The 26,342-nt window shown below is 38.0% G+C and overlaps 2 protein-coding genes across 3 annotated transcripts in view; one reads left to right on the forward strand and one right to left on the reverse strand.

Annotated features, from left to right (window-relative positions):
• NF1 (neurofibromin 1) overlaps positions 1-26,342 on the forward strand; it is a 287,975-nt gene that overhangs the window by 182,755 nt on the left and 78,878 nt on the right. The gene's annotated exons all lie outside the window — the stretch shown is intronic.
• On the reverse strand, positions 22,017-25,951 carry OMG (oligodendrocyte myelin glycoprotein). Its single transcript, XM_008010956.3, has 2 exons — positions 24,783-25,951; positions 22,017-23,971 (listed from the first exon to the last, which is right to left on the reverse strand). The coding sequence occupies exon 2, from the start codon at positions 23,963-23,965 to the stop codon at positions 22,643-22,645; it is 1,323 nt and encodes a 440-aa protein (XP_008009147.2). The 5' UTR covers positions 23,966-23,971; positions 24,783-25,951; the 3' UTR covers positions 22,017-22,642.

Raw genomic sequence — 26,342 nt, forward strand, 5'->3', positions numbered from 1 at the left:
GGAATTTGGAGTCATCTTGGGACTCGAGGTCATTTTGAGATCTGGGCTTGTCCCAGGATTGGGGTTCATTCTGGGATTGCTGCTACCATTTGTCACAGTGTTCATATTCATAGTTGTGGCTGTCTTTGGGGTCACTGCTGTATTCAGACTTGTGTTGGAATTTGGAGTCATCTTTGGGACTCGAGGTCATTTTGAGATCTGGACTTGTCCCAGGATTGGTGTTCATTCTGGGTTTGGTGCTCGTCCTGGTATTCAGGCTTGATGTGGTACTGGATACTGCCATAGAATTTGAGGTTGTTGATGTTGAAGTTGTTCCCGGAATGTTAACAAACATGAAGAGCAGGCCGATCAATGATAGCTTGAACATCGTCCTCCTCTGTTTCACAGTAATTAGATAATTTTAATTGAACACATGGATCACAAATAGGCAAGCATATATCCTTAATTGTGTTTATCAGTACATTTGTGTTATGTAAATGTTTGCTTTTTCACTGTTAGTGAACAAATAAAAAGCTTCCCTTTCTTTGTTGTCAACATCTGCTGACAGAAGACCTATTTTCTATTGAGGGCTACCAGCTGAAGGCAAAAACAATCCAAAGACTAAAAAAGAGCTTAATCGGCATTTTTCTATTTAAAAAAAGGAAAAAAAACACTAGACATTCAATATAATAAATATGGGGGCTTGAGATCAGTATAGAGTAGGGTAGGGGCAAAGGCTGAGAGGCAATTTAGGACAGTAGAGCAACAAAATAAATAATGAAATTTTCTTATGACCTTTATTCCAACAATTTAAGGTTTTAGTTTAGGTCACAAATTAGGATATTACTTCTAAATATTTACTCCAGAGACTAAAGAGGTTAAACCGTAGGATTTCCCCAGTGCTGGGATGAGGTTTTCTTCGTTAAAACAACAACAAAAAACTAGTAAGTTCATAGTTTTAAGATTTAAAAATGAACAAAACCAACTCCTTCATTTTGTAAATGGGCTCAGACAAGGGGCATAACTTGTCTCAGGGTGCATATCTAAAAATGACCCAAGCTAGAACTTAAGTCTGTGACTTAAAGCCCAAATTTTAACTGTAAAACTCTTAACGTATATAGTAAAAGTTGCATTTGGCTCTAATATGTAATTGAGAACATTTCAAATTAATGTTACCTTTTGATATTTTTCTTTGAAGAGTAAGAATTCAGTCTTTCTCCAGTGTCTATGGGGAATCTGATTTCTCACTCACTACATTCTATTTAAATATAATTGGTGAGGAAGTCACGTGTTCTAAACTTGACCTGCCATTTGCTCTTTGGAAGTATCCAACTGAGTGTTTCCAGACAACTACGTATAAACAGATAGACTTTGGCAGAGATTAAAGAATTCAAATAAAGTTCTAAAATCTGCTTGCTTATTTAAAGAATCCAGTGAATAGCATTTGTTATTTCTCTTATCCATGCATACATTAATGAATTGCTTCACTGGATTGACTCTAACTAGATGAATTTACTGTTTTGCCTGCTGTGATTATTATGATTTTAAACCAAGTAAGTGTATTAAAGGTGTCTGCTTTTTTCTTAGAACATAGGGTAGTTTCTACCCATGGTTATTTTGAAGTTTAAAAAATAATTCAGTAATATAACATTTCAGGTATTTAATTTTTGGTAAATAAAGTAACCTTGGAAAAGAAGTTAAACTTCATTAATACGAAACTTAAGAAAAGGACTACGTATGAAAGTGATACTTTTTCGTACTAAGTTTACAAACTTTTGTGTGTTTGTGTATGGTTTTTTAATGTATTAAACCACTCACCTTGAAGTGCATAAAGTAAATTTTTTAAAGGAGTTTTGTCTTTTGGTCAGCCAAGAGTTTTCCATGATAACTAGCATATAGGGAAGTTGAGTTGTATTGTGCTAATGTTTTCATCACATTGGCCAGCATACTTTAAAAATTGCAGGGCTGTGAACAATGGTGTTGACATACAAGGAAATTACAACATAAATGGCAGAAATACAAGCCGGTACATATTCCTTGCTTGTTTTACTGTGCTATGAAGATCGTTTTTCCCCTGAATAAATAAACCATGAATAGGACCATGCTTGGTAAATCTTATTTATGTGGTACATATAATAACTTCACTTAACCGGAGGTTAATATGGTCAGATCTAAGAAGTAAACAAAAAAAGTTTCTTGGCAACCAGAGTAGATATTATGAATCAGAGTACCACAGTAATTTACAGGAGTTTGTCATTGTCCTCTCTCTGCTCACTTGCTCATTCTGTGGATTTCTTTAGGGGCATATAGTTGATAATAGTAATAGTAGTGTTTCGAACTTGAGCAAACTGTGGCTTTATTTTTCTAATCCTGATCTTTTGAGTACTACACTTACACAACTCTTTATTGATGCTTCAAACACCTCAGTCTCAACTTGTTTACAATTCAAAAGGTAGCATTTTCTCCTTCCTATTTTTGTATCTACATATATTATTCTCATAATCTCTTGGTTAATTGTATCATCACCTAGCCAAATGTTTCTCCAACATTGGGTTTCTCATTATCTTCTCTTTCTTATTTCTCTTAAGCTCCCCAGGCCTCTTGATGATGATTAAGTAAAATTTAAATTCTATTTAGCACTCAAATGCTCCCAAACAAACAAAAATCAATTTGCCGTTATTCGGGTCTTCAAATACCCACCAACTTTGTATCTTTGTGCAGCCTCCTCAACTCGCCCAAAGTATAATAATAGCCCCCTCTTATCCTAAGTTTCACTTTCCATAGTTTCAATTACCCATGGTCCACCATGGCCTGGAAATACTGAATGGAAGATTCCGGAAATCAACAATTCATAAGTTGGATGTATCATGAGAAGGTTAATAACCCAGCACTATGTCACAGTGCTGCATCAGTCAACTCACTTCATCTTACCACACAGGCATTGTGTCATATCACATCATCACAAGAAGGGCGAGTATAGTACAATAAGATATTTTGAGAGAGAGACCATGTGCACGTAGCTTTTATTATAGTATATTGCTATAACTTCTATTTTATTGTTTTTAATCTCTTACTGTGCCTAATTTATAATTAAACTGTATCACAGGTATTTATGTATAGGAAAAAAACACAGTATATATTGGGTTCAATACTGTAATTCTCTGGTTTCACGTATCCCTGAGGGGTCTTGGAACATATCCCCCACAGTTAAGGGGGTACTACTGTACTTTCCTCATTCAAAATTGTGTTGTTTCTTCAAGTTCCACTCATGTCAGCACCTTTTATAGGATCCTTCCCTAATTCTTCACATCAGAATCAGTCATTTTAGTATTTTATACTTATCAGAGTCTCCTTTTCACTAAAGAAACTAAATCTTCCACCATATTCTGGCTTTTTTGTGGTAAGATACCACCTCTTACTCCTTCTATTCCCTCTACTTTCTGAAATATTGAGTGCTTATAAAGAATAGGATACAGGGCCAGGTGCAGTGGCTCATGCCTGTAATTCCAGCACTTTGGGAGGCCAAGGTGGGCAGATCATGAGGTCAGGAGATCGAGACCATCCTGGCTAACACAGTGAAACCCCTTTTCTACTAAAAATACAAAAAATTAACCGGGCATGGTGGCACGCGCCTGTAGTCCCAGCTACTCGGGAGGCTGAGTCAGGAGAATTGGTTGAACCCGGGAGGCGGAGGTTGCAGTGAGCTGAGATCACACCGCTGCACTCCAGCCTGGGGCACAGAGCAAGACTCCATCTCAAAAAAAGAAAAAAATAAAAGGACACAGTAAGTATTGGAATTCATTGGAATACCTCCTGTTTCACCATGTTGGAGGGCTGGTATAATTAATGTCTAAAGTAAGAGTTATTTGGTTATTTGCAGTTTTCCCTTCACATTAGCATAAATTTGGAAGACATAGGCCTGAGTTTAACTTTCATCTCTACTTTCCTGGCTGCTGTTTTGAGAGGATTTCTTCATTTGTACAATGTGGATCATAACGCACATAATCCCTTGTCTGTAATCTGAAATCCAAAAATCCTCCAAAAACCTTAAGTTTTATCAAAAATAAAAAAGTTTGACACCACAATTTATTTGGTGCAAATGCCTTATCTGCATTGGTGTGAGGTTTTTAGCTATCTTTATTTGTTTCACTTAGTGTGGATAGTAAATGTTTCACTGCAGAAATATTGATGAGATTGATTTTGGGGTGCTGTTCCAGTTTTTACTGGAGTGTTACATAATACATGATAAGAGTAGTACTTAGCATATTCATGTTCCTCTTCCTTCTGGGCACAGCACCATGCCACTCTTAGCATTCTGATAGTTAGGTGGTACCGTCTGACTGAGTTCTGGCCACTAAAGTGTCAGTTCCAGTGATGTACAATCGACCCTTGAACAACACTGGGGTTAGGGGCACTGAATCTCCACACAATTGAAAATCTACGTATAACTTTTGACTCCCCAAAAACTTAACTACTAACAGACTGTTGATCGGAAACCTTTTGATAACATAAACAGATTAACATGTTTTGTAAGTTAATGGTGTATATGCCATATTCTTAGAGTGAAATAAGCTTGAGAAAAGAAAATGTAGCTCAGAAAATCATGAGGAAGAGAAAATATATTTACTATTCTGTGAGTGGAAGTGGATTATCATGAAGGTCTTCATCCTCATTATCTTCATGTTGAGTAGGTGGAGGAGAAAGAGGGATTGGTCTTACTGTCCCTGGGCTGGCAGAGGTGGAAGGATTAGCACGGTTCAAACCCGTGTTGTTTGAGGGTCAACTGTATATCATTTTTAAGCCTGATGTCTTAACTTCTCATCATCTTCCATTCTTGCTTTCTTCTGTCAACACCTACTAGAAACAGACGGTTCAGTGGAGGGGGTCGCCAAGACCCTAGAAGATGGTAAAACCATTAGAAGACATGATCTAAGGGAAATAAACTTTTGTTGTCCTAGCCAGTGATATTTTGGGATTATTTGTGACAGAAATTAGTTTTTGCTGACTAACATAACTACATGCTGGACATTTTGCCTTTGCCTCTTCAAATCCACTCTGTTCTTTACCCTGCTCTGTGCAGAGGGTATCTTTGGGCTCCTCTCCCCTCTGGCTTTCAGCTGGCCCATAGGGAGTACAAGCAGAAGATTGGAGGGAAGAAAGAGAGTAAGGTTAGGATGTATATATTTTTGGCTCCCTTTCTGTAGGGTCCCTGTGGGCTGGCTGCATCCCTCCACGCAGTATGGTTTTTGTTGGGTGACCCTGTCCACACAACCTACTCTGTGTCTACTTTTTGCTAACTGCTTCCTGTACTCACTACTTTAGGTGTAGTATCACACTGTCTCTTAGAGTTTCCTTAAAACCTGCCTTCTCCTTTATACATAATCTCTAATATCTCAATTTGAATGTGCCACCTGTTTCCTGCTAGAACCTTAATTGCTACAAACAGTATGTACACTGTATCATCTTCCTAAAATCAACCAGGCATGGTGGGATGTGAGCTATAGTCCCAGCAACTCAGGAGGCTGATGTAGGAGGATTGCTTGAGCCCAGGAATTCAAGGCTACAGTGAGCTATGGATACCCTAACCTGGGCAACAAAGCAAGACCTTGTCTCTAAAAAGCAAAAATTAAGTTTAAAAATAGTGTCATTCTTTATATACTTACATTGCTACTTTCAGTTGGTCTGTTTTTGAAATGTTTCCAGAACTGTCTTCCCTCACGTATTGATTCTTCCAAAATTCTTAAGAAGATGGAAAAGAGTAATTTCTGAAAATCATGAGAATGATAATAAATTTCATACAACACTTTCTTGAGAATTTCAAATTGCAGTTTTAATATTTTACTTTAGAAACAGGTCCAGTTTTCCCTTCTGTAATTTTTTTCTTTGGTCTTTTTGGATATATATATATATATATATATATTTTTTTTTTTTTTTTCCATGAAAAGAACACAGAGATCTTTTCTTGAGTGATATTTGCACAGACATTACCTTGGCAATTTTTTTTTTTTTTTTTTTTTTTTTTTAGAAAACCCTATTAAGTTTTATGCCATGTCTATGCTCATTGCACCTGTGCCTCATGTCTCATTTATTTATTTATTTCACAATTTTTTTTAAAATTTGAGACAGAGTTTCGCTCTTGTTGCCCAGGCTGGAGTGCAGTGGCGCGATCTCGGCTCACTTCTACCTACGCCTCCTGGGTTCAAGTGATTCTCCTGCCTCAGCCTCCTGAGTAGCTGGGATTACGGGCGCCCGCCACCACACCCTACTAATTTTCGTTTTTTTAGTAGAGATGGGGTTTCACCATGTTGGCCAGGCTGGTCTTGAACTCCTGACCTCAGGTGTTCTGCCCACCTCGGCCTCCCAAAGTGCTGGGATTACAGGTGTGAGCCACCGCACCTGGCCTTCATGTCTTGTTTAAATAGGACTTCTAAAGTTTGAAATGAGGCCAGCTTCAGTAGCTCATACCTATAATCCCAGTGCTTTAGGAGGCCAAGGCAAGAGAATCACTTGAAACCAGGAGTTTGAGACCAGCCTGGGCAACAGCATGAGACCCTGTCTCTACAAAATATATGTTTTTAAAAATTAGCCAGGTGTGGTGGCACACACCTGTGTAGTGTTAGCCACTTGGGAACCTGAGGCAAGAAGATCGCCTGAGCCCAGGAGTTCACGGTTGCAGTGAGCTATGTTCCCTCCACTGCAGTTCATCCGGTTAAGGGGACAGAGCGAGACCCTGTCTCAAAAAAATTGTGTTTTGAAATGAATTTATGTATGTTTGGTTATTTCTGAAAGCAGTTCAGGCCTACAGCCATACCACCCTGAATGCACCTGATCTTGTCTGAAAGCAATTCAGGTTTTCAGGATTAAAATTTTTATGCTACTAGGTTTTTAACCTGTATTTAAAAGTAGAACATTTAAAACATTTTAGTGGTATATAGCACTGAAAAGTGGACTTTTAGTATAGACAGTTGTTCTTCAAAAAACTATTTTGTAATCCTAGCTACTTGGGAGCCTGAGGTGGGAGGGTCGTTTGAGCCCAGAATCCAGTTTGGGCAACCAAGAATTCCAGTCTCTTAAAAAAAAAAAAAAAAAAGAGGAAGAAACTATTTGGAAGTTTTGTGAACAATAGATATGCAAAAAGGACATTGTTATAATAGGCCTAATTGTGAGTACTTTCTAGAATGTATATAAGCATGATTCTCTTCAATAGTAAAATGTCAGCCTCTTCATTTTAGAAATCTAATATAGGAAAAAGAACACATTTCTCCTTAGTTATGAAACACAGGTTCTCAGGGTGAATGCCCATCTTTGAGCAAGTTTGTCTTCCTAATGGTATAATACTGTAAGTCTGTTATCTAATTTTGGCTTGTTGTCACTTATTTTTCATAATCAAAGAAAAATGATTTAATTTTAAAAAGATACTCTCCTTTCTGTTTTCTTCTCTTGGATGATAGTATCTGTCATGCGCATCCATGTGAAGAGACCACCAAACAGGCTTTGTGTGAGCAACATGGCTGTTTATTTCACCTGGGTGCAGGCGGGCTGAGTCCGAAAAGAGAGTCATCGAAGGGAGATAAGGGTGGGGCCGTTTCATAGGATTTGGGTAGGTAAAGGAAAATTACAGTCAAAGTGGGGTGGTTCTCTGGCAGGCAGGAGTGGGGGTCAGAAGGTGCTTAGTGGGGGAGCTTTTTGAGCCAGGATGAGCCAGGAAAAGGAATTTCACAAGATAATATCATCCCTTAAGGCAAGGACCGGCCATTTTCACTTCTTTTGTGGTGGAATGTCATCGGTTAAGGCAAGGCAGGGCATTTGCACTTCTTTTGTGATTCTTCAGTTACTTCAGGCCATCTGGGCATATAAGTGCAAGTCACAGGGGATGTGATGGCTTGGCTTGGGCTCAGAGGCCTGACAGTATCCCTATCTGTCTGAGTTTACAGAATCTTAATTTTTACCTGCTCTTACCACATATATCTGATTAGTCATTAAGTCGTGTTGATTCTGCTTCAGAAATTGTGTTTTATGCTTCACTCTCATACTACAAACTTATTTGGTAGCTTCAGCAGTTGTCTAAGCTGGGGGTGGCAAACTTTCTCTGTAAAGGACCAAATAGTAAACATTTTAGGCTTTATAGCCCATATAAAGTTTTTTTTTTATTTTTCTTTTCTTCTTCTTTTTTTTTTTTTTAAAAAAAAACCAATGCTTTAAAAATGTAAGAACCCACACCTGTAATTGCAGCACTTTGGGAATCTGAGGCAGGTGGATCATGATGTCAGGAGTTTGAGACCAGCCTGGCCAACATGGTGAAACCCTGTCTCTACTAAAGATACATTAGCTGGGCGTGGTGTCTTCTGCTGTAATCCCAGCTACTCAGGAGGCTGGGGCAGGAGAATCGCTTGAACCTGCGAGGCAGAGGTTGCAGTGAACTGAGATCGTGCCACTGCATTCTGGCCTGAGTGACAGAGTGAGACTCTGTCTCAAAAAAAAAAAAAAAAAAAAAAAAAAAAAAGTAAGAACCATACTTAGCCTGGAGGCCATACAAAAACAGGTCACAAGCAGGCTGTGGGCAGGATATTGCAAGTGGGCCATACTTTGCAAACCTCTGGTCTAGGCTATTACAACCATTTCCTAATTGGAGTATTTGTCACTGGTATTTTACCCCATCACCTTCATCTTACTCATTACTGCCAGAATCATCTCTCTGAATTGTGACCATCTCACTTCCAGGTGAAATCTTTATGTGCTCCTTTTAGCTAAGTTTTCATGCTTAAGACATTCATGTACCACTTTGGGGATTTTTTTTTTTTTTTTTTTGGCCATTTCTTCATAACCATCTATATTATCTATTCAGTATTTTTATAGACTTTTTTTCTTAAAGGAAAATTTATACTGTAAATGGAAAATCAATATTGATAGCCATAACTAGAAAACCAACAAAAGTTAACAGTAAAAGGAAATACAGAACTATGAAATGCCTGTTTCATGTAGCACCCAATCAAATATGTACTACATTTCAAAAAGCCCCACTGGCTTGTAAAAATATTTTTTGGCGTCTCATACAAGTCTCTTCATAATCTGTTATACTGCTCACCTAACTTGCACAATTGCTGAGCCAAAGCAGATCAAAAGTCATTTTGGTAAGAGGCTAGATGCTGACCTTGTATTCTGAAAATCTGATTATTCTACTGTCGTTGTGATGTGATTCCAAGTAAGCCTGTGTGAACTTCTGGACTATTATCAGGGAAGTGTTTATGATACACTGTTGAGGGTATCATCAGGACAGTAGATCCAAGAAGACTCTAGGAGCTGGCAAAGCCACAAAGTCTGCCCAAAAAGCTCAGAATGACAAATGAATGTTTTGTACATTATCTCCACTATAATAGTAGGAAAAAAGGCTGGGCGCGGTGGCTCAAGCCTATAATCCCAGCACTTTGGGAGGCCGAGACGGGTGGATCATGAGGTCAGGAGATGGACACCACCTGGCTAACCTGGTGAAACCCCGTCTCTACTAAAAAATACAAAAAACTAGCCGGGCGAGGTGGCGGGCGCCTGTAGTCCCAGCTACTCAGGAGGCTGAGGCAGGAGAATGGCGTGAACCCGGGAGGCAGAGCTTGCAGTGAGCTGAGATTTGGCCACTGCACTCCAGCCTGGGCGACAGAGCAAGACTCCGTCTCAAAGAAAAACAAACAAACAAAAAAAAAAGTAGGAAAAAAAGTCTTAAATTTGTCTCAATTGATCATTTAGATGGAATAATAGAAGACTGGTTAATCATCTTAAATCATCATAGTGTTTGGTAATGTCTGTAGAAGGACGCTTTAAACTACTATGTACTTCAGCTATGCTGACTGTCTCACCATTTGCCCCCTATGCCATCCCCTGACATGCTCACATGCCTCTCTGCTTTTACATAGTCTTTCCATCTGGTTTGAATGCCCTTCCTTTATCATGGGACATTATCTTTTCCATTTAATACCCATCTTGATAACCTGACTCTGACTCCTCTAGGCAAGTTTAAAAAAAAAAAAAAAAAAAAGCTTCATTGAAATGAAATTCACCCTTTCTGAAGTACAGTTGGCTGGGTACAGTGGCTGACACCTGTAATCCCTGCACTTTGGGAGGCTGAGGTGGGAGAGTCACTTGAGCCCAGGAGTTCGAGACCAGCGATACCTGCCTCTACAAAAAAATACAAAAATTAGCTGGATGTGGTGGTTCATGCCTGTAGTCCCAGCTACTCAGGAGGCTGAGGTGGGAGAATCACTTGAGCCCAGCAGGTTGAGGCGGCAGTGAGCCAAGATCAAGCCACTGTACTCTAGCCTGGAAAATGGAGAGAGACCCTGTCTCAAAAAAAAAAAACTTTCTTTTTAAGTATACAATTTTGCATATTCAGAGTTGTGCACTCATTACCACTATCTAATTGTAAACATTTTCATCACCCCAAAAAGAAACCACATAGCCATCAACAGTCACTCCCCTTTCCTCCTGCCCCACCTCAGCCCCTGGCAACCACTAATCTACTTTCTGTCTCTATGAATTTGCACAGTTTAGATATTTCATATAAGTGGAATCATACAATATGTGCTCTTTTGTGACTGCCTTCTTTAATGTTTTCAAGATTGATCCATGTTGTAGCATGTATCAGAACTTTATCCCTTTTTACAGCTGAATAATTCTATTGTATCATATAATATGTAAGTTTTTGTGTGGATATATGCATTCAGTGTTTTTAGATATATATCTAGAAGTGGAATTGAACCATATGGTACCTCAGTGTTTAACTCTAGAGGAACTGCCAAATGATTTTCCAAAGTAGCTGCATTATTTTACATTGTCCCCAGCAGTGAATGAGAGTTCCAATTTCTCTACATCTTCACCCAACACTTGGTATTGTCTGTCTTTCTAGACGAATTTTGATAAATCCCTCCTTTTCTAAACCATAGAAACATTAACATTGTTAAACCACTGTTTAACAATGACCATCTTGGAGCATAAATTTTCTGTTCACACTTTGAACTTTAACTTCCAGGTCTTAGATGTCTTTATTTGGATATACAAAGAATCTACGTTTTGTATGTAATTGTTTAATGATAGTATTAAAACTAAGGTCGGACACAGGCTCACGCCTGTAATCCCAACACTTTGGGAGACCGAGGCAGGTGGATCATGAGGTCAGGAGATCAAGACCATCCTGGCTAACACGGTGAAACCACGTCTCTACTAAAAATACAAAAAGTTAGCCGGGCGTGGTGGCGGGCGTCTGTAGTCCCAGCTACTTAGGAGGCTGAGGCAGGAGAATGGCATGAACCTGAGAGGCGGAGCTTGCAGTGAGCCGAGGTTGTGCCACTGCACTCCAACCTGGGTGACAGAGTGAGACTCCATCTCAAAAACAAAACAAAACAAAACAAAACAAACTAATTACTAGTATTTTTGTTTTTGTTTTTTTGGAACAGGGTCTCACTCTGTTGCCCAGGCTGAAGTACAGTGGTGCAATCACAGCTCACTACTGCCTCAGCCTCCCTGGGCTCAAGTGATCCTTCCAGCTCAGCCTCCTGAGTAGCTGGAACTATAGGTGTGCACCACCATGCCAGACTAATTTTTGTATTTTTTTTTTTTTTTTTAAGAAACACCATGCCTAGCTGATTTTTGTATTTTTTTTGTAAAGACAGGGTTTGTCATGTTGCCCAGGCTGATCTCAAACTCTTGGACTCAAATGATCTGCCTTGGCCTCCCGAAGTGTTAGAATTACGGGCATGAGCCACCTTACCGGGCCTAATTACCCTTTTTAATTATAGACCTACATGACTACAGTTTGAAGGAAAAAGACTTGATTTAATACTTGTGATTGGAATTGGAATTCTGAATTGAGCCAAAAGATTTCTTGAGTGGTTTTGTTTTCCCTGATAACTTGGTTTATATAAGTAAAGTGGTCTTGGGTGTTAGTGGTAAAGCAAGTCTTTGCCTTGTACAACAAAGATAATTTAGTGATTGATACATTCTGAATAATATGGTGATTATGACTTGACACATACAAAAAATGATAGTGGTTGCAATCCATCTGTTGCTCTGTAAAAAGATTTTTGTTATTGTTTGTTTGTTTTGAGACCAAGTCTCACTCTTATCACCTAGGCTGGAATGCAGTGGCGCACACTCTGCTCACTGCAAACTCTGCCTCCTGGAAGCAAGCAATTCTCCTGCCTCAGCCTCTTGAGTAGCTGGGATTACAGGCATGCACCACCACACCTGGCTAATTTTTGTTTTGTTTTTTCTTTTTTTTTTGGAGATAAAGTCTCACTATGTCACCCAGCCTGGAGTGCAATGGCGAGATCTCAGCTCACTGCAACCTCCGCCCCACCAAGGTTCAAGCGCTTCTCCTGCCTCAGTCTCCTGAGTAGCTGGGATTACAGGCATGTGCCACCATGCCCAGCTAAGTTTTTTATTTTTAGTAGAGATGGGGTTTCACCATGTTGGCCAGGCTGGTCTTGAGCTCCTGACCTGAAGTGATCTGCCTGCCTTGGCCTCCCAAAATGCTGGGATTACAGGCATGAGCCACCGTGCCTGACCTAATTTTTGTATTTTTTTATAGAGATGGGGTTGGCCAGGCTGGTCTCATGGAACTCCTGACCTCAGGTGATCCACCTGCTTTGGTATCCCAAAGTGCTAGGATTACGGGCATAAGCCACTATGCCTTGCCAAAAGTTGTTTTCTTGAATCAACTGTGGTTCATTTATTTCAGTTTAAGTGTTTAATCCTCAAAGGAAATAATCCATTGAGATATAATTATGAAGTTTAAGTCTATAAAACAATGTGGAGGCAGGGCGTGGTGGCTCACGCCTGTAATCCCAGCACATTGGAAGGCCGAGACGGGCAGATCACTTGAGGTCAGGAGTTCGTGACCAGCCTGGCCAACATGGCAAAACCCCATCTCTACTAAAAATACAAAAATTAGCCGGGCATGCTGTGCGTGCCTGTAATCCCAGCTACTCAGGAGGTTGAGGCGGGAGAATCGCTTGAGCCCGGGAGGCAGAGGTTGCAGTGAGCCAGGATAACACCACTGCACTCCAGCCTGGGTGACAGCATGAGACTCCATCTTAATAAATAAATAGCCAAGTGTGGTGGCACATGGCTATAGTCCCAGCTACTTGGGAGGCTGAGACAGGAGAATCGCTTGAACCTAGGAGGCGGAGGTTGCAGTGAACTGAGATTGCACCACTGCACTCCCACCTGGGCAAGACAGAGTGAGACTCTGTCTTTAAAAAAAAAAGTGGAAAAATTCTGAAACAAGCTGTAAGAATAAATGCATCCAAATGAACATTGTTCATCTCAGAAGAGTCGCCATTGGAGGTAATGCGCTGAGTTCAAACTGTGCCACCTTTGAGCACAACATTTTAGGGAAATAATTTTTTGGAAGTGTTGTCAAAGTCTGAAATACATTCTTGTAGAATGTGGAAAATCTTCACACTTGAAATTTTTTGATAAGCAAGACAAAATGTCACGTTTAGTGATACTGTTTTTTGTTTAAGATAAGGTTTTTCTGCTGGACATGGTGACTCACACTTGTAGTCCCAGCACTTTGGGAAGCCAAGGCAGGTGGATTGCTTGAGCCCAGGAGCTTGAGACAAACCTAGGCAACATGATGAAACTCCATCTGTATAAAAAATTAGTAGAGAGTGGTGGCGAGAGCCTGTAGTTTCAGCTGCTTGTGAGGCTGAGGCTGGAGAATCACTTTAGCCTAGGAGGTCAAGGCTGCACTCCAGCCTGGGTGACAGTGAGACCCTGTCTTAAAAAAAGAAAAGTTTTGTTATATAACTTGTAAACTAGCTCTTAGTGGTATTTGAAAGGAACGGCCCCGGAGTTGTTTTCAGTAGTGATGGTATCATTGGAGTAAAAGTATAGCGATCCAACATGACTACTTTGAAGAAATATACAGAAAATGAGGTGTATCATGTATGACATTTATGTTTAAATTTAAAATCAGTTTATAGTGAACTCATAGTTAATGTATATTTTTTTTTACTAATTTTAAGTGATTCCTTGATACTTTTAATATGCTTTTTTGTTGTTTTTTGTTTTGAGACAGTGTCTTGCTCTGTTGCCCAGGGTGGAGTGCAGTGGAGCAATCTCGGCTCCCTGCAACCTCCACCTCCTGGGTTCAAGTGATTCTCCTGCCTCAGCCTCCTGAGTAGCTGGATTACAGGTGCGTGCCAACATGCCTGGCTCATTTATGTATTCTTAGTAGAGACAGGTTATTCTCCTGTTGGCCAGGCTGGTCTCCAAGTCCTGACGTCAGGTAATCTGCCCTTCTTGGCCAGCACTTGGCCAAAGTGCTTACAGGCGTGAGCCACTGCGCCCAGCCTATTTTAATATGTTTTAAAGAGACTTTGGCTTTTACAAAGTGTCTCTAAGCTCATGTTTAATGATCTGCACCTTTTTTTGTAGAATTTAAAGTCGAGGCAAGAGACTCATAATACTTTATCCAAGTATATTTTGTTAAAGCAAAAAAAAAAAAAATGTCATGTGATCTTGTGGAAAAGCCATACCATGAGGAAATTTTAGATCCTATAAATAGGTGAAACTGTTTTTAAACAATTGTTTGCTTTCTTAGATTATTTGTCATTGGTATGAGGAAATACAGCTGAGTATTTAATGTCTAAATAATAGAACTCATAAATGGATGTGGTTGTATACCAGTTACTCTTACACTACATAATATCTCAAATGTGATAGTGGTCGCTGAGGCTTTGGATGGCAAATTAGGGCTTTTCCAGTGGTTATTGTGGTGTATGGCATCCTTGTCTTCCCTTATGTTTTGTTTTTCTTCTTTCTCAATGAAAAGCCATTAAGTCTTAGTTTATTTTCTGTTGAGGCAAGCATTTGACATTCATGCGAATTCCATCAGCCTTCCAGAAGCATTTAGTATGTTTCACCTGTGACTAGGGGCAACAAAATAATACAAAGTGAAAAACTGCATTTCCTGGTGTGAGTATTTAATTAGATTTATTGATCTTTAGCCTTCTGGTATCTATGTGAAATATTCAGACATCTAATTTTTTACTGCTAAATAATTTTTTTCAGGGGATAAATAGCAAACCTTGTAAATTAATTATTTGAAGCATAACTGAAGATGTCGGATATATGGGAAACTACTATTACTGTTTCAGTCATTTTCACTTCTAATCTTGTTAATTATCCAAGAATCTCTTGTACAAAGGATAGTAATCATTAAAATGGCTATATAGCACCCCCAAAGTGCTTTAATATACGTGTTTTAATCTATTCCTTAAAACACCTCTGGAATATATGTTCTTAACCATATTTTTTATCAGAGGACACATTTAATCACTTGCCCAAGGTAAAAACACACACAGGTGATAAACTTTATGTCATGCTTTGCTATTAAACCACCAATATAGTTAGAATTATTTTGATCAGACAGGAGCAAAGCAGTTTTCCTGTTTTTAGTGAGTGTGTATGTATGTTTAATTTCTGTGCTTTGATCTCATTTGTAACTTTGTGTGTGTGTGTGTGTGTGTGTGTGTGTGTGTGTGTGTGTGTGTGACACAGGGTCTGGCTCTGTCACCCAGGCTAGAGTACAGTGGCATGATCTCAGCTCACTGTAACATCTGCCTCCTGGACTCAAGCCATCCTCCCACCTCAGCCTCCCAAATAGCTGGGACTACAGGCACATGCCACCACACTTGGCTACTTTTTGTATTTTTTTTTTATAGAGACAGGGTTTGCTGGGCTCAGAGCTCAAGCAATCTGCCCACCTTGGCCTCCCAATGTGCTGGGATTACAGGCATGAGCCACTGCTCCTAGGCTCATCAGTAACTTTCCAGAAATTTAGATTCAGAATCTCAGGCCAGGCTTTCTAGATAAGGATAAATGGGTGTGTTGAGCATGCGTCTCACCTGGCTCTTAAATATGTTTAATGAAGTTGGGGCTATTGAACCAAACTGGCATTTCTTAAAAGTTGAACTTCTTAAAGACCTCACTTTGCACCACAGTTTTCTAAGTGTGAAATGTACTAATCTGCTTAACACATTAGTGACACCTTAAGGTGACATTTGTTTCTACTTCTCTGCTAACTTCCCTCGAACAATTTTCTATACTGAATTGTTCACGGGTATCAGAATTAACCTTTCTCTAGAATTGTTCCAAAGGTAACTCCACAGTGCCCAGAACTAGGTTTGTTTTTTTTTTTTTTTTTTTGAGGGGGAGACAGAGTCTTGCTCTTGTCACCCAGGCCGGAGTGCAGTGGCGCGACCTTGGCTCACTGCAACGTCCGCCTCCCGGGTTCAAGTGATTCTCCTGCCTCAGTCTCCTGAGTAGCTAGGATTATAGGTGCCTGCCACCATGGCCAACTAATTTTTATATTTTTAGTAGCGATAGGGTTTCATCATGTTGACCAGGCTGGTCTCAAACTCCTGACCTCAAATGATCCACCCACCTTGGCCTCCCAAATTATCGAAGTTACAGGCGTGAGCCGTGGTGCCTGACCCAGAACTAGTTTCTTATATGACTAGTAGTAGCCTAGCCAAATCCTCCCTCATTCTTACCTTTTCTTTGATCTCTCTTTTCTCAGGACTTTGAAGCTGTTAACTTTGAAATAAATGAAAGAAACTTAGACTCTAGAATAAGACTATCAGGTTTGACTTGGTCTGACCTAAGTAGGTCATTGTTAGTCCACTAGTCACATCTTTGATCTATGTTAATTCATTCTTTTATTTATAAACGCAGATAAAGATGGTCAAAAAAACCAAACTTCTAGGGGCAAGTGAATGTCTAAGCTGAAATCAAAAGGATGAGTAGGGTTTGAGAGGGCAAGAAGAGGAAGAGAGGACATGCAGCTTGTCTGAAAGCCTAGTGACACGAAACATGGTGATTGAGGGGCAGAGGATATTTTGTTTGTTTGAACTATAAAATGTTAGAGAGCTGGAAAATTTTAAGATGATACTCTAAAGGGAAGCAAGATCCTGATCATGCAGTAAACCATATTAAGAATTTAGATTTTATTCTGAGATACGAGAAATTATTGAAAGGGAAGGGTTGGTACACAGTTCATCTGTGTCTTCTTATTTCTCTTATTTTCTTACTCAGTCTGGATGCCCTAGACAAACATTTCAATAGTTCTTTTCTTAGATCTCTTGGCTATTTCAAGGACAAGGCAGGTAATAATATATGCTTGGTCTGCAGTATTAGCATTTTGGCATGTTTCTTTTTGTTACTTTTTAATACATGGCTCTATGTCCTGTAATTTTTTCTTATTTTTCTAATATTTGCATTTTCCACATTTCACACTTTAAAAAACTCTTCATAAATATTTTTATTGGCCACATATTCTGGTCAGTGGGTCATCGTTTACTTAATTTCCCAATAGTGGATATTTATCATTGTTTCAGTTTTTCTTGTTAGAAAGAATGCTGTGATTTACCTATAGGCGAAATTTTAAATACCTTAACTGTAGACAAAAGTTAAAATATCTTACTTTTTTAAAATTTCGTTGCCAGATTGCTTTCCCAAAGAATTGTGCCAATATGTGAACATGGCCATTTCATTCTACCTTCCCCATCGTTGGTTTTTATTTTTTTTAATTGCTTGCTATTTTAATAGTGAAAAATGATATCACATTTTTATTGCTTTTCTCAATTATGTGGTTGGCCATATTCCCATATATTAATCATAGTGTTTCATATCTTGTAAACATTCTTTTTATGTCCTTTGCCCATTTATTTATTGCGAATTTTAAGATTTTTTTCTCATCAATTTTATGAGCTCCTGATTAACAACCTCCTTTACACCATTTTATTTGAATATTTTTATCAGGCTGGTTGTTTCAGCATAATGGGGATTTTGTATAGACCAATCTGTTGATAATTTCTTTGTGATTTTTTTTATAATTAAATAGCCTTCCACCTGAAGACTTACAAATATTTTTAAATTCTTCTGCTGGTTTTATGACTTCCTTGTTCATGTTTTCTTTCACTTTGTCAGTGTATCACATGAAGTGAGTGTTAAACTGAACCTTTTTCCAATTTCCTCATCTCATTTATTGAGTCTTTCTCTTCCCCTTTGGTTTCTGATTTTTCTTTCCACAGCAAACAATGTTTGAGAATTTACTATGTGCTAGGCAGTGTTCTAAACACTTTATCTGTATTTTCTCATTTTCTTCTCACAACCACCTGTAAGGAAATAGAGGCACAGAAACCTAATTTGCTGAAGTGACACAGCTAGTAAGTAAAGCTTGGTCACATATTCAGTTCTTCTGTGTATCTGCGCTCTTATTGTGCTGTTGTTTCTGTATTGTGGTTATCTTTCTATTTTTATGCCACTGTCATTCTGTCCTAATTATTATGGCTGATATATGTTTCTCTCTCAAGAAAAGCTAATATCGGCTGGGCATGGTCGCTCACGTCTGAAATCCCAGCACTTTGGGAGGCCGAGGCAAGCAGATCACCTGAGGTCAGGAGTTCAAGACCAGCCTGGCCAACATGGTGAAACCCGATCTCTACTAAAAATACAAAAATTAGCCGGGCGTGGTGGCACACACCTGTAGTCTTAGCTACTCAGGAGGCTGAAGCAGAAGAATTGCTTGAACCCAGGAAGTGGAGGATGCAGTGAGCCAAGATCGTACCACTGCATTCTAGCCTGGGTAACAGAGCAAGACTCTGTATGAAATAAATAAATAAATAGGCTAATATAACTGTAGTGTTTACTTCTTTTTCTATTCTTGCTTATGTTTCTAAGTGGATTTAAGGTTCCAAAATGTTTCTCATTGGAATATTTTTCAGAATTGCCTTAATCTATAAACTATACTAGAAATAATTGCAACTTTATAGTATCCCACCGAAGTCCTCTGTACCTTAGTGTTCCATATGTTCCAAGTGCTGACTGAATATTTGTTGAGTGAAAGAATGAATGAATGGAGAGACCTTAGTTTGTCATCTGCATCAAGTCTTAGTTTATACTTCTCATTAATATTTTTCAGATTTTTCCCTTTTGATCTTGCATATTTCATGTTAATGTTACTTCTTGACATTGTATATTTTTTCCCATAATTTTCTAATTATTTGTTGCCAATATCTGTTATTTCTGTTTTTTTTTGTTTTGAAATTTCCCAAATATTGTTAAAAAGATTGGCAATAGTGGGCATCCTTGTTCTGATAGTGATTTTAATAGAAATATAAGTTACTCTTCACCAACAAGATGTTGGGTGGTAGTGTGTAATACATTCTTTTATCTAGTTCTTAAAGTATATTTTATAAGGAATAATTTTATGAAAGATTTTAGGTTAACTCTTGTCTGACATTTTTGGGATTAAAGGAATTTACTGCTGTTTGATAGCATCATTATGGAAGATACTGAATGGCACATATTTGTGATCTTTTAAGTTAGCCATAGAAGACATCTTCTCATTCTGCTGTGATAAGTGAATGTCTTTCTGACTTTCTTCTGGGTCCCTATTTCACTGATCTAAACCTGGTTTCTAGCAGAGAAGAGACTAAAGCAAGCACATCCTTGCATTCCCTTGCTTTCAGTATGTAGAGCTGAAATGTTTCCATATATGGGAATTTCTCATAGCATTGGGTTTGGACATACAGATGTCATAATAATCCTCACAACAACAACATTACTGCATCTAGGAATATAGGTGAGCCAAGACACTTTGAAGGGTTTATGTGAATTATGTTATTTAATCTTCAGAAAAAAAAAAACACTGTGAGTTCTGCTAGCCCATTTTATAGATGAGGAAACTGTGACTTAGAGCAGTGAAATAACTTGTCTGTGGTCATACAGCTGAGAAGCAGCAGAGGCAAATTTCCTGTAAAGTAGAGTCAAGCCTTAGGGATGGATGGGTGGAGATAGATATAGATATATGTGTATATAGGTATGTGTATATCTGTACACATATGCATACATATTTGATGTGCTTGAGAGATAGATGCTGAGGACTAATACATTTTGAAATTTTTCTGGAGCCAGTAATATAGTAGTACTTAGTGGCAAATAATGAGCCTTTTTCTGTTAATAATAAGAATACAATTTCTTTGGAAGGGAATACTATCTAATTATAGTTTCCCTCAGTATATCTCGGGGATTGGTTAGCAGACCCCTGTGTATACCAAAATCTGCACATATTCGAATCCCAAAATCGGCCCTGAGGAATGTGCTTCCTTATGGAACCTATTTATACAGTATGTGGGTTTCACATCCCACAAATACTGTACTTTCAATCTGCGTTTGGTTGAAAAAAATTATGTATAAGTGTGCCCATGTTGTTCAAGGGTCAACTTTACTTTAAGGCTAGATAATACTTCTGTCTAAGGACCTAGAGTCTGAGTAGTTGACATATATTGTACTTGTAAATTTACCAAGTTAGACTATGCATTTTGCAGACATGTCTGTAGGGTTGACATAATCCATAGGTGCTCCTAATGCAGTAGTCCGTAATTTGACTTTCTTATTAGTTTTCTCCCTAAAAATTCTAAGACAGCATTGAATTTTTGGTATCCTCAGAGGAAAAGACAGTTACCTCTAAGAAACCTACTTTCTGGGCGGGCACGGTGGCTCATGCCTGTAATCCCAGAACTTTGGGAGGCCGAGGCAGGCGAATCACCTGAGGTCAGGAGTTTGAGACCAGTCTGGCCAACATGGTGAAGTCCCGTCTCTACTGAAAATACTAAAATTAGTCGGGTGTGGTGGCAGGTGTCTGTAATCCCAGATACTTGGGAGGCTGAGGCAGGAGAATTGCTTGAACCCGGGAGGGGGAGGTTGCAGTGAGCTGAGATTGCGCCATTGCACTCCAGCCTGGGGGATAAGAGCTAGACTTCGTCTCAAAGAAAAAAAAAAAAAACTACTTTCTGTGGAAGTCGGTGTATATGTTTTTTTAAATAATACACAAGTATATGGTAGAGTAGGGATTATCTAAGCAATTAGTCCCTATCATGGATGGTGAAGGTACTAATCAGTGTTTGGGAGGGAGTGGAGATAGCCTCCCCATATAGAGAGGTAATGCATTTTAAAATCATTTAGGGGACTTTTTCAAATAATCCTGTTTCTTCATGGTGACATTCCCTGACACAGTGAGCCAATCAGGTTTGCTAGGGCAGAAAATGTTCAAGAGCCACTGTACTAGACAGCATAAAAGAGGACTCTTTTGTTGAAGCTTGATGGTAATTTTTCCATAATCCTGGTCTTTAAAAAGCAAAAAAAAAAAAAAAAAAAAAAAAAAAAAAACCCACATTAAAATGTTGTTACTTTTCTCTCTCTCAATAGAAATGTTCCTAAACCAGCAAAGGAGGCTATCTGAATTTTTTAAAGTTTTTAGGAAGGAACATAAAAATTCCTTTCTATAGTTTTTTCCCACCTCTAGAAATGCTTGAAATGAGATTCTGCCTTACATCTCCCAAATTAAATACCACATTTGTGTCTCATCCATCTCAGTTTTCCTATCTTGCATTTTAATCTATCCTGTTTCAGGACTTCTTTTGCTGCCTTGTGGCTGTTTCTTATGTTTGTTACTAATTCATAAGGTGGCTAACTTTCATATTTGTAGAAAATTTCTCAGTGATTATCTTTTAGTTGGAGTTCCAGTGTGGTTTGGAGTGTCAAGATCTGTCCCATGCCTAGCCTTAGTCCTCAGTCTGTTTTATTGGGTTCACCACATGGTTGTAGTACCAAATGCCCTTTTCCCTTTCTCTCTCTCCTTCCTCTCTTCCTCCCTCAGTGCTGCCCAAGTTGGTCAGACTCAATGATTTTATTCTTAAGCTAATCTTATGTTTAATTTAGGTAAGTCACATTCTGATTTCTGATTTGCAAAATACAAATTTTCTTCTTCATGTAGTAGGATTTTAATTTTATAAATATTTAAATTTTCCATTAATGATGTGGTAAATCTGCACTAAAACTGCTTTTTTACGTGTTTTTAAATTTTTTCATTGTGGTTTTAACACTTTTTTTACATGCAAAAAACAAAACCATTAAACTTTTCTTATTAAAATGCAAAACCTAGTGTCTTCTAGCTTTTTGAAGAGCTTTTGTCCATTATATAATCTGTGAAGTAGCCAAGAGTTCCTCAGAAGCAGGACATCATTTAGATTTAAAACAATTATGACTTGTCTGTAAAATAATAATGTAATATAACCATTCATGGGATGGCAGCTGCGATTTTACTTCAGTGACAAAATCCTTGGATACTACCACCGTTTTATTTACCTTAAAGATTTTACCAAGGTACCCTAGAACAAAAATGGTGAGGTCATTTTTATTCTGCTAAAGTTGATATGACTAGAAAGCCAAATGACACAGTTATGAGCATAGACCTTTTATTTTCCAGATGTTTGACAGTGTAAACATACATAAAATACATATTAAAGTTTAGATGCTTTATATTTTGTGCAATAAATTGAAGCCTTAAAAAGAAAACATTTCTTTTTTTTTATAAAAGAAACTCATTAGTTTACTTAATTAAGACAGTAAAATAGCAGCAAGTACCAAGGCATTGTGCATTTCTTTTATTTAAGACAAGTTACTTCATTTACATCAGAGTCAGAAATGTTAAGACTGGCTTTCTTGAATACTTAATATAGCTTGAATCACTGGTTAGATATGGACATATTTTCCCAACTGTACATCAGGGAGGAGTGCTTTCATTAGTTTCAGAAAATGCAGACCCTCAGACAGCCAGCATGACCACAACATTGAGCATTAAGAGAAATGAAGCATTTACTTTCCAAGCATTTGCCACAGAAGGTAATTGAGTCTTTACGTTTGTGGTTGTCTCTTCCCTCCGTAAGTTAAGGGTTGTGCTTTGTTGAGGCATTTCAGAGAAATTATTTGGCATGCCACTAGTGATACTTAGGGTCATGGGTGTTGGGGATGATTTTGTTGAGCTAGTGAGGCTTGTGTTTGTAACCATTCCATCTTGGAGATGAATAGTTAGAGTTGCAGCTGCTGCTTCATGTGAATTGATAGTCTCTGTGGATGTATCTTCTGGATAGGGCACAAAAGCCTTATCAGTGCTAGTAAAGGTGGTGTCTTTGCTTAGAGTGGCACCAAACGTTGTTTCCTTTGTTCGATATTGTTTGGGGATTTTGGTCACTTTGGGTTGAGTTACCACACTCAGAGAGTTAATGGTGTCCACTGTCTGCATCCCACTTACAGTGAATAAGCTTGAGGTAAATCCGGAAGGTGTGGGATATATGTTATGTTCTTTTAAAGATGATATTTGGGTAGAACAGGGAGTCCCTATCACTTGGGCTTTTGTTTCCATCATCCACTTCAGTAAGTAAGTAATGTTTTGTTTATGGTCACATGACCACCTGTTATTGTAAAGGGTTATCTCTTGCAACTGAAAGAGCTGGTCAAAAGATTGGTCTGGAATGAATGTGAACTTATTGTTGTGCAGGTAGAGATGCGTGAGATTTGTCAGGTTTATTAATGTACCTGGCAGGATTTGTGTCAAAGAATTATTAGACAGGTCCACGATATGTAGTTTGAAGGGCATGTTGGTTGGAACTGTCCAAAGTTTGTTACTACTGAGGTTGAGAACCTCAAGACTTCTTAGTGTATTTTTAATGAGGACAACCTTTTCCAGCATATTCTTAGAAACATCCAGATATTTAAGATTCCACTGATAAGCAGTATCAGATTTGTCAAGAAGTTTAATGTTGTTGTTAGCAGCAGACATGTTCCACAGAGACCGAGGTAACTGAGCAGGCAGGCTTTCAAGCCTGTTGTTTGAAATGTCCAGGGTCCTCAGATTGGTATATTGGGTTAACTGGTTATGCAGATCAGTAAAGTGGTTATAAGACAGGTTTAAATGTATAATATTCTCTTGCAGTCCAGATGGTAATGTAGTCAAATTTCTGCCTGAACAGTCCACATGCCTGTGCCTTTCTGTGCATATACATTGCAGAGGACAAATGCATAAAATACCAGGTGTGAGAAGCAGAAGGATGAACAGGCAGAGAGACATTTTCAATATCTGATATTCCATCAAAGCCTAGAAACAAACAGATACACCCTTCTTTTAATATGCAAATACAGTTTAGGCATCTGCATGGGTCACTTAGCATTAGGCAAAATTTTCAATAAACCTCGTTGTTGTTGAGTCCTTTTATAATTGTTCCAGTGATTAAACTAACAAAGCTCCCCTTCATTTATAGTCCAAATGCTTAATCCTTCAATTGGGCTATGTGGTAGAGAGAGACTCTCTCCCTACTCTCTCCTGCATTTTCTCCTTTATTTTCTCTCCCCCTCCCCCCTTTTCTAACCATATTCTTTCTTATTTATCTTTCTAGAGCCTTAATATGATAAAATAGCATTCTTTGCAAATAAAGAGTTGCATTTGTAAGCTATTACTATTTTTGATTATATGCTTTCTTACTCAGATGAGAAAAAATGGCTGTCGTGTCTTTTTTTTTTTTAATCTCTGCAGTAATGTAATTCAATGTGTGTGTATAGGATAGATTTTATTTAGATATTAAAGCAGTTCTTCGAAATGTTATCTTTTTGTTTTTAGGATAAATATATCTTTGTAAAAGGCACTTGAAAAATCCAGACCAACACTGTACCTATAAACCTCACATTTTGTAAAGTGGTTTTTTTCTGTATATTTCAGTGCCCATTTTAAAGGAAAACAATATATTTACAAAGTGAATTAATATATAAAAAATATCCCTCAACTGACACTGCAGCAAATTTCTGGTGCATGCACTTGCTATTGAATATATATTTAATCTTAACGTTGACTTTTTCTTAAAAAGGAAAAAGATTCCAAAGTCAGCCTTTTACTGATTTAAATAACATCTTACCGTAATGTCGTCTTCAACATCAGCATCTCATTTTCTCTGGGAAACTTAAAGCTTAAAGGTCGTCTTGTTCTGGAGAGTCGGAACTGTTTCTGGCTGTGGGCTGTGCTTGCCTGCTCAGCTGCATTGTGTTGCTGTGAGCTGAAGCTCTGCAACCACCTGATCAGTACCACATAGGAGGACTGCAGAGCTGTCGCTGGTGCTGACTCAAATTTATGGTGCACACGCAACAAAATGGACAATTTTTTTTAAAATTTACGGCATCAAGTGTACCTATATATCTGATTTGCTATAGGATGGGATACCTTATGCACATTAGAGTTGGCCCTTACTCCTTTCTATGTATTTGTCTGAGATTGGGTTCCATATTTTAACATTTGTCTCATTAAGAATCTTTTTAAATACCTCTACTCTTTATCCTTTTTACATGTTGAAAATGAATTTGACCTTCCTCATGGATAGTTTTCTATGATATTAGTCCCACTATTTTTAACTCCTGCCTTTTTATATTCCTTTCTAAAATGGTATAATTTTCATGTCACATTTTTAATATTAAAAAAATCTGTTCTCTGATTTTTATGTCTTCCTCCAACATGGTGATTATTATGTTTAATCAGCTTTTCAAATTTATCAACCACTTAAATGTGCCATCTTCCCTCTTAGGATGTATAGAATTACTGAAATATGATTATTTTTTCTTTATCTTTCTGATACAATGGATCATTTGACCAAGACTATACACAAGCCAGGATACATTTGGAAATTAGCATCTTATACTTTAGATTATCACTTCCTATTGTAAAATAAACATGTTTTATTTTATATATTTGGGGTTAAAGTTTTTTTTCTATATGAAACCTTAGATAGTAAGTGGATATGAGTGTTGTTTTTTCCAAAGACATTTTTGGTGCTATATGAATGACCATTTATTTGATTTTATGTTTTAAGAATAACAGTATCAATTTAGGCGATTTCAGAGTATTGCACATTTCAGCTTTCTGGGAAAGTAGTTTATAGTTTTAAAATTACATGAAATAATGTAAGAGGAAAATTTTTCATCATGAATTTTATAAAATGAGGTCAAATTTATGATAAATTTTGCTCCACTCTTGAGTGGACTGCTTGCGTAAATCTGTTAAAACACAAATCTGATTTCCAGAATGGCCAGTTTACTTTAAAGCAAGCAAATAAAGTTATGGTATTTCGTTACCAAGTGGCACCATTTAAAAATGAGTAATATTTAGCATATGTAAGGAAAATCCCTTTATGCCTTGTTACTAAATCCTTTGTTTTTTCTCTAAATTATATTAGCATTATTTAGATTATACCACAAATAGAATTTGTTGTATTAAAATTTGAAGTTTATTTTCTTTTTTTTTATTATTATACTTTAAGTTCTAGGGTACAGGTGCACAACGTGCAGGTTTGTTACATATGTATACATGTGCCTTGTTGGTGTGCTGCACCCATTAACTCGTCATTTACCTTAGGTATTATCTCCTAATGCTATCCTTCCCCCCTACCCCCTCCCCACAATAGGTGTGTGATGCTCCCCTTCCTGTG

Source organism: Chlorocebus sabaeus, chromosome 16, assembly GCF_047675955.1.
Source record: "Chlorocebus sabaeus isolate Y175 chromosome 16, mChlSab1.0.hap1, whole genome shotgun sequence".
In the NCBI taxonomy this organism is placed as follows: Eukaryota; Metazoa; Chordata; class Mammalia; order Primates; family Cercopithecidae; genus Chlorocebus; species Chlorocebus sabaeus.